The sequence below is a fragment of the Melozone crissalis genome, unplaced genomic scaffold, assembly GCF_028551555.1.
Source record: "Melozone crissalis strain CALT ecotype California unplaced genomic scaffold, PUWL_Pcris_2 ptg000027l_1, whole genome shotgun sequence".
NCBI classification, from domain to species: Eukaryota; Metazoa; Chordata; class Aves; order Passeriformes; family Passerellidae; genus Melozone; species Melozone crissalis.
Window position 1 is genome coordinate 18,145,684 of NW_026535805.1, and position 8,872 is coordinate 18,154,555.

Below are 8,872 nucleotides of genomic sequence, written 5' to 3' on the forward strand. Positions count from 1 at the left end.
GTAACTGATCCAAGCTGGTCCTTACCAACCAGATCCAGTGCCTGGAACAGTTCTTCTGTTCAGTGGCAAAAGATCAGTGCCACCCAGATCTTTTTCTGGAACTCTGCCAGAAGATGTCCATGTCCCTTCTTTGACATTAGACAGATGAAGGAGGGAGCAGGGACAACTTTTCCATAGCTGAGTGGTTATAGTATATAAAATTTGGGTTCAATCTTCTGAGAGTGATGGAGATATGAGAATCCCCCAAGCTTAGTCTCATAGGGATGGAGCTATCTTTGGGGGTTTTTTGAGGCTTGGGTTCATGCGCAGGACCCTTCAAGTTCACCCTAGAAGTGGGGCTGGGAAAGGGAAGCTCACTTTTCCCAGCACTGCTCAGAAAAAGTGGTTTTGACACCTCTGTTACTTGGCAATGACAGGAAGAAGCTCCAAGCCAACAGATGATCCGAGGCTGATGCTAGTCTGAGCAAGAAGGAGCATCACCATCTGGAAGAGCTTGGGACAGTGACAACAGGCAGGATTACACTTTTTACCAAAGACAGAAGCAGTAGCACCCTGGCCAGGACCGGGCTCACACCCTAAGCTGGGCTGACTCCCAGCATCTAATTTTGTCTAATCCCTAAATGCTACCAAAACATCGTATTTTCTTCTCATGGCGTGACTGTACGGAATCTGAAATAAATGTTGTATTTTCATATTTTTCTCGTTACTGCAAAAATGACAAGAACAAAGCAAAGTCGTTCTGTTTCCTTGGGGAACGATTTCCTCCGTATCTGGGGATTTTGCCGTCCCGGGGCGCCGGAAAGCCCAGGGGGGCTTGGAGCGCCGTGCCCACACGCCTCTCGCCAGCTCTCCCAGTGCGGGCGGAGGCGCCAGATTTAAGAGTAAAAAGGCGCCGTAAGCGGGAGAGAAGCGAGCGCAGGGCGGAGGCGAGACCGGAGGGCACCGGAGCCGGCCGGGGTGCGAGCTGCCCGGGGCTTCCCAGCCTCATTCTCCCCGGAGCTGGTGTCAGGTATTGCGAGGAGGGGTAGGGGCCCGGGAAGGAGATGGCTGGAGGCTTTCCAGCCCCGGCTCACGCAATGCTAACTCCGCACGCAACGGGGAGGCGACAGGCGGAGGAGGGGAAGCTCTTCGGCTTCCTCAGCCCCTAAGATGCAGGCGAGACTTCGCCTCCCGACAGCGAGAGCAGCGAGCCCGCCCGCCACCCCTCTCCCCTCCCGGCACCTCCTCCGCTAAAACTTTTGGCCCCGGCCATAAAAGCGTCCGCGGCTCAGCCGCTCCGCTTGGCGAGGGCCCAAGGGCAGCTGGCAAATAACCGCGACCCCTGAAGCCAGAGGACGGGCCAGGCAGCGGCGATTTGCCAGCGGGGCCGTCCGCGTCCCGCCCGCAGCGCGCCGGGCACCGCGGATGCCGGCGGCTTTAAAGGCGGGAGTGGCGATGCCAGGCGCCCTGAGGTGGCGGCTCCGGTTCCGGCTGAGCCTGGGAGCAGCGGGCCGTCCTCTCCGCGCCCTCTGAGCCGCTCGCCTTCGCTCCCCGCGGCGGGCTGGGCTGGCCCCGTCCCGTCCCGTCCCCGCAGCCCAGCAGGCGGGTGGGAGGGAGAGAGAGAAGAGAGGGAGGGAGGGGGCGCAGCAGCCCGCTCGCTCCCGGTCCGCGGAGCTGCTGGGGCAGGTGGCTGCCTTGGGGCGAGCTCCGAGGGGTTAAAGAGCTGGGAAGGTGATAACTGCGCCGGCATCGGGCGCAATTGGCATTTGCCTGCACATGACCTGCCAAGCTCCGGGTGACAGGTACCGGGGCCCCTAATGAGTTTCCCAAAGGCTTGGATCTGAACGCCGCCGTCGCCGCTCTCCTCGGAGCCGCGGCTGTCCATTAGAGCTGCCGCCGGCTGCACAGCTCCTCTCCATCCTCCTCAAGGTCTCGGATGGAAGCAGCGTGCAACAGGTCAGTTCTGCTACAGGAGCCCGCCGCTCATTTCACCCCTTCATCCGCTCGCTGCTTCTGAAAGGCTGGAGCGGGTGGTCCCCGGGCGCGGGGGTGGGAAGCGGGACCAGTCACACCGCCACGCAGAGTCCTCAGGCACCCCCCGCATCCCGTCCCCGGGCCGGCAGACCGCCAGCCTGCCATGCCGCGACGGGCCCGAAGGCGCGGGGAGGAGGGAAGGGCTCGGGACGGAGAGGGCTCCGCGGCCGCGTGCGGGGGGTTCTCCGGAGCAGCGGGAAATGCCGACAGTGGGGCGGGTAACCCGCTTCTCACAGGGGCTGTTTCGCCGGGGGGAGCGATGTGCAGCGCCGGAATTAACCTGTCTCCGACGCACGGCAATTGCCTGCATCTGCGGAGGCTCGACAGGCGAGAGCATCCTCCTGCTTTCCTCTGTGCCTCTCTCAGCTGCGACCTGTTGGATCTCTCGCTGAGAACTTTCCCTGCCGGCGGAGAGAGAGCAGCGGCCTCCCCGCCAAATACGACTTCGATCTCTTATTAGGAGCTTGCCACTTGATTATCGATTATCCCTTCTTTTTCGCACAGGATTCAGGGGGGCTTTAGGCACACAAAGAGAGCATAGCAAGGACTTGCGCGGACTCCGAGCGCTGGGACGTGCCGGGGCTCCCCTCCGCCACACCAGCGGGCCCCGTCCGGGCTTCCCCTTGCCCGCAGGACCTGAAGGTATCCCCACCCCGCGGGGACGCTGCCCGCTGAATTCTCTCTTTCCCTTGCAGCATGGCCCTCGAGAGGCTCGGGGAAGCGCTGCGCGGCATCCCCCCGTTGCAAAGCTCCCTCCTGCTCCTGCTCTGCCTGCTCGCCGCCATCCACCTGGGCAAGCTCCTCCTGCAGCATCAGCAGCGCCGGCGGCAAGGCCAGCGCCGGGCGCCGCCGGGCCCTTTCCCCTGGCCCCTGATCGGCAACGCGGCGCAGCTGGGCAGCGCCCCGCACCTCTCCTTCGCCCGGCTGGCCAGCACCTACGGCGCCGTGTTCCAGCTGCGCCTGGGGCGCTGGCCCGTGGTGGTGCTGAACGGCGAGCGCGCCATCCGCCAGGCCCTCGTCCGCCAGGGGGCCGCCTTCGCGGGCCGCCCGCCCTTCCCGTCCTTCCAGCTGGTGTCGGGCGGGCTCAGCCTGGCCTTCGGCGGATACTCGGAGCTCTGGAAGCTGCACCGGCGGGCGGCGCACGCCACGGTGCGCGCCTTCTCCACGGGCAGCCCCGCCACCCGCCGCCTGCTGGAGCGGCACCTGGTGGGCGAGGCGCGGGCGCTGGTGGCGCTGCTGGTGCGCGGCAGCGCCGGCGGCGCCTTCCTCGACCCCTCGCGCGTCCTGGTGGTGGCCGTGGCCAACGTGATGAGCGCCCTGTGCTTCGGCCGCCGCTACAGCCACGGCGACGGCGAGTTCCTGCGCATCGTGGGGCGCAACGAGCAGTTCGGGCGGGCGGTGGGCGCCGGCAGCCTGGTGGACGCGCTGCCCTGGCTCCAGCGCTTCCCCAGCCCCGTCCGCGCCGCCTACCGCGCCTTCCGCGACCTCAACCGCGACTTCTACGGCTTCGTCCGCGGCAAGTTCCTGCAGCACCAGCGCAGCCTGCGCCCCGGGGCCGCCCCCCGCGACATGATGGACGCCTTCATCCGCCTGCAGCGGGAGCAGCCGCGGCTGCAGCTCGAGCACGTGCCCGCCACCGTCACCGACATCTTCGGCGCCAGCCAGGACACCCTCTCCACCGCCCTGCAGTGGCTCCTCATCTTCCTCATCAGGTATGTGCCGCCAGCACACCGGGGCGCCCCACCGGCCCGCGGTGGGCGGACATGCGAGCCCGCCCGGGGTGCGAGTGCCCGCCGGCCCCGGGGCAGCCCCGTTTAAACGGCGCCGCACGGCAAAGGCGCTGCTGGGAGGGCTCCCGCCTCGGGAGCGGCCGGCCCGAGGCAGCGCATGGAGCTCCGGGGCCGGCAGAGCCGGGGCGCGGCCCCGCAGGGACACGGCCCCGCAGGGACACGGCCCCGCAGGGACACGGCCCCGCAGGGACACGGCCCCGCAGGGACACGCCGTCGGGTCGCTGGTCTGCGAGACCGGGCAGCGCCAGCCCGAGCAGCGCCGGGTGCCTCAGCGGCCTCCGATTAACTAACACGGAAGCCCTGGGAAACCTGCCAGAAAGAGATAAGGAAGTATAAAAGAAAATAAATCCCACCCTACTCAGGCGGTCGGGTTATGGTGTATAAGGAGAGGCTGGCAGAAAGGCAGCCGAGTAAAACCTGAAAGTAAGAGATTTTAGCAGGTCGAGATCAAGGAGATCATAGGAACAGGATAACAACTGCTTAAGCACGGCAAAGAGTTCGTGCACCGCTTTACAAACCCGCTATTATGCTGAGCTGCCGTTGTGTGTGCCTTCCTTGCCATTGCGTGACTGGGCAAGGCAGACCCCTTGGGCAGCCGCCCTGGCACCGGCCCGTTTGCCGGGGAAACTGAGAGGGGAGGTGGTTTAAGGGAAGGTGCCGACTCTCTTGCCTATCCTGGCTTTTCCTTCCAGCGCCTGCTTAATTTGTAGGCATATGCAAACATAATCTACTCAGTCGCTTCTTGAAAAACAGCAAATATTTAACACTCCAGGAAAGGTTGTGATGCCCCAGTGTTCACATAACTTTTGGGTTTCTCCCCATTTCTCATGTTTGCCCAGCATTTGACATGTGAGTCTGCTGCAGGAGGAAAAAGCAAGGATGCAGAAGCCGAACTTGAATACTTAAAGTAAATGAAGGGTCCTGGGCAGAATGTGTGCTTTTAGACAAGCAAAAGGTGTAATAACATTTGGATCTTGTTTGCTTACTGTGTAGCCTGCCAAACTGTCCAGACTTCAAGACAGTCAGCTTTAAATACATTATTGAGAAAACATAATTTGATATTAATTAGAAAGTGTCTTCTCAAACTAAAAGTGGGAACCTCATAAAGCCATTCTGACAATTTAACAATTGAGATTTTTTTTTTTCTAGCTTAGAAACCTGCAGGCTTTCAAAGGTATGAAATATGTCTAGTGATAACAAACTCCATGCTAACTTAAAAGTCACAGAGTTGGAAAATTCTTGTTCCCATGGAAAATGCAATACTTAGAAGAGAGAAGTAATTCTAGTTTTAGAATTAAAATAATTTTCAAAGTTGGATCAGAATATTCAGTTTCAGCACACTTTAGGTTATTGTTATTTTTTATGTTGAGAATCAGTTACATGTGATATTAAGGTAAAAACTGAGCAAATTAAAATTACACCAGTGCACGGGAAGTTTGTTTTTTCTCTAAGTTTCCAATTCCTGCAATACATTTAAACTCTGCTCAAACTGCATAATTTAGGATAGTGGTGAGATTCTGTAAAAAATGTTTGCAGCAAGTATTATTTGTAAGAAAAAATCTTTGAAAGTGTTATGTACGTGTACACATTTTGCTTTAAATGACAGGTACCCAAAAGTGCAGGCTAAAATGCAAGAAGAAGTGGATAGGATTGTTGGAAGAGACCGTCTGCCGTGTGTTGAAGATCAGCCTCACCTGCCCTACATCATGGCTTTCCTGTACGAATCCATGCGTTTCAGCAGCTTTGTGCCTGTGACCATCCCACACGCCACCACAACCAACACCTTCATCATGGGCTACCTCATTCCCAAGGACACTGTCATCTTTGTCAACCAGTGGTCAGTGAATCACGACCCAGCAAAATGGTCCAACCCCGAGGATTTTGACCCAACAAGATTCCTGGATGAGAATGGGTTCATCAATAAAGATCTTACGAGCAGCGTGATGATTTTCTCGCTGGGGAAGCGTCGGTGTATTGGAGAGGAGTTATCCAAGGTGCAGCTCTTTCTCTTTACCTCCATACTGGTGCATCAGTGCAATTTCACTGCTAACCCAAACGAGGACCCTAAAATGGACTTTACCTATGGGCTGACCATTAAACCTAAGCCATTCACCTTGAATGTTACGCTCCGAGACACGATGGATTTGCTCGATCAGGCTGTGCAAAGACTGCAAGCAGAGAAAGCAGCCAGTGAAAGTCAGCTGTCAGCAAATGCCTGAGCAATAAACCTTGCATCTACAGATAATCCCCCTCTCTCTTTTTAGACTCACGTAACTCATATCTTGTTCTGGTGATATTTTTGGTACATAGCCAATACTACACATTATAAAAGCAGGAAGAAAAGTTGCACAAGGTATAATTCAAGTCATCGTTTTAATTCTAGAAGGAGAGCCAGGGGAACAATATATTAAATGATAAAACATATGCAATTTGAAAGTAAGCCTTTTCTTTTCTAGCTTGTTCACAGAAGTTGTCAATGTAAAGTGCTTTTTATCTACTGACTGGTTGGAGCATCTCCAGGAACTGTCTCTATAATCCTTTCCATGTCTCCATGCACTGTGCCTTAACTCTAAGTTTGCCTTCAGTGACTCCACATTCAGCAGTGAAATCTCTTATTAAAAAACAAACAAAAGCAGTTGCTTAGAACACTCCAGCCTGCTTCTGAATTTACTTTGCTGGAAACTGCCATAGGCTCATGGCAGCTCTGGTGTTCTGGCTCCTGGGATGTATGTTAATGCCTCAATAATATATGTTCACATGATTTTTGGTAAAATGGCAATGTGAAGTCTTGCCTTCAGCATTCCAGAATGTTTACATAAATGCCTAAAACAATAAAAGTCTTGCTTGTAAGCATGTTTGAAACTAAAATTCATGTCTTATATGAAAATTAGCAGAATGTCCTAATATAGTAACTTTCCACAAAGTTTTGAAAGATCAGAATTTCTGTCACTAGATGGCAAGGGTGATACAAATCATATGCTAATCTCTTCATTAGCATGTTTATGAACAAAGTAAGTATTTGAATTCGATTTCTAAAGGTACAAACTTTTTGTTTCTTTAGGAAGGAGTTAATATGGTTGTCCCTAAGCACATAGGTAAGTCTAGTAAAATCAAGGTAGTTAGAAGTGAGATTAGGGGGGGGTTATATTAAAATGTTAATGCCACAAGCCTCAAGTAAAGCATATAGCAAATAATACCTCTACTCACTCACTAGTCATTCTGTTTGGTTGACTTAAATAGTATATCTGAAAATCAACTTTGTACTTTTAGTACAATTTGTTTGGAACAAAGTCTCAGAAGGAAAATTAACATTACATGTCCTAATTAAAGTACCCATTAGCTGAACAATAAGTACTTTTACAATATTTGTGAGGCAAAGTTCATAAGTTTTTTTAAAAAAATACCTCTTATTTTAAAGTAAAACACACATGAAACTTTATGACGTTGAACCTCCAGCTAATGTTTGTTTCACAGAGCTCTAGAAAGCAAACAGCCCTACATAAATGCCTGATTTGAAAAGTGTTGGGCATTTCTTTGGAGCTGCAGATCACCTTCAATTCCATATGAAATCCATCAGACATGACAGTACCTCACATGACTTGCTGTGCTCAGCCGAGTACCAGATAAGGTATTAGCAGAGGCAGCAGCACAAGGTTCCAGTGCTGCACAGTGAAGTAGCTCTGCTGAGACCCAAGCAAGTAAGGATTTGCACTGTGACTTCTGATAGATGGCCAGTCCTAGTCACGCTGGCAGCAGGGACAGAGCCCCTACTGGCACTGGGAAGAGCTGCCTTAACAACAAAATCCCAATCTAAAGTACAAGTTTGCTACTGATTTAAAAAACCTGAACCAAGCCTGCAAGCACTGCTCTACAACCCCACACAGTAATAATGTACCTACTTAAATTCTCTGGCTTCATTTGGCATCTACTATCTGTTTTGGAGTTAAAAAAAGCTTTCTGCTACTTACACGTGGAGTAACCTCAGGTGTTTTTCTGAATTATGTACAAGTTTGTGATATCCCAGAACTTAGCCTATATCTGTGAAAAGCTTTATAAGATACTCAGCATTTTCATATGGAGATCTACATTAGATCAAATGCTAGTAAGACAATTTTTTCTTGTACCTTTGTAAGTGCTATTATTAAAAGAAATAAAGTATGTAACCTACAGCTGAATAGCTATTCTAATGCAAGGATCATCAATTCATATTTTAATAAAAAAATGTCTTTTGCAATTTTTTATCCTTCCAAAAGCTTTAACTGTGCATTGGCTAGTAGTGCAAAATCCATCCACACTGCTCATGTCAGTCAGGGGGTTACACACTATATAGCTGTTGGTCACATAAAGCCAGATGTACTCTGTGAAGTTACTCAAATTTAGTAGCACTTATTTAGAATGTATGCAGTCATTTAGCAAGCTAAATTCTATGGTAATTTTGAGATGTATCATTGTGTTACCAAAATATTAAATAAAATTATTCTTACACCACCATTGCTTAGTTTATATACAGCTTTCTAACATCAAGATAAAGAAAATTATTATTTCCAAATTGGAAAGTATTATTATTTTAGATATTTGTTCATATACTTTGCACCTTCTTCCCATTCCTGGATTTTAAGGTTTTTCCTCCATGCTGCCCTTACAGTTTCTCAGGTCTGCCTTTCACTTTGCCATCTGGGTTCAACTTCCTAATGCTCCTTGCTAAGAACATTCCCTGTTGCTTGCCTCAGCATTGATCTGAACTCTCCCATGTCTTTTGCTTTTTTCTAATACCTGTTAATCTCTCCTCAGCCTGCACAATCTCCTCTGCTATGTCCTTCCCTCTGGCATTTCATTTTACTTCCACCTTCCCTATTTTCAAGCCCACAGCCTGGTTTTCCTTTCTCTTTTTCCCTCCTATAGAGGTCTCCCTGCTGGCATCTATACACTCCTGACACTGGGCACCAATTTGTGCTCTTTTGGCCTGGGTACAAAGTCAGGAGTGCCAGGAATGGAAATCTCAGGGCCAAAGGTCCTTGATGTGCCCTTGCAGAGCAACCTCTCACAAGCTGAAGGCAATCCCATGGTGA

The 8,872-nt window shown here is 52.0% G+C and overlaps 1 protein-coding gene across 1 annotated transcript; it reads left to right on the forward strand.

The window, feature by feature from the left end:
- The first annotated feature begins 1,664 nt into the window (after positions 1-1,664).
- On the forward strand, positions 1,665-7,219 carry LOC128939269 (cytochrome P450 1B1). Its single transcript, XM_054280151.1, has 3 exons — positions 1,665-1,935; positions 2,709-3,725; positions 5,410-7,219. Exons 1-3 carry the CDS (start codon positions 1,916-1,918, stop codon positions 6,020-6,022), a joined length of 1,650 nt encoding a protein of 549 aa, XP_054136126.1. The 5' UTR covers positions 1,665-1,915; the 3' UTR covers positions 6,023-7,219.
- The last annotated feature ends 1,653 nt before the right edge of the window (positions 7,220-8,872 follow it).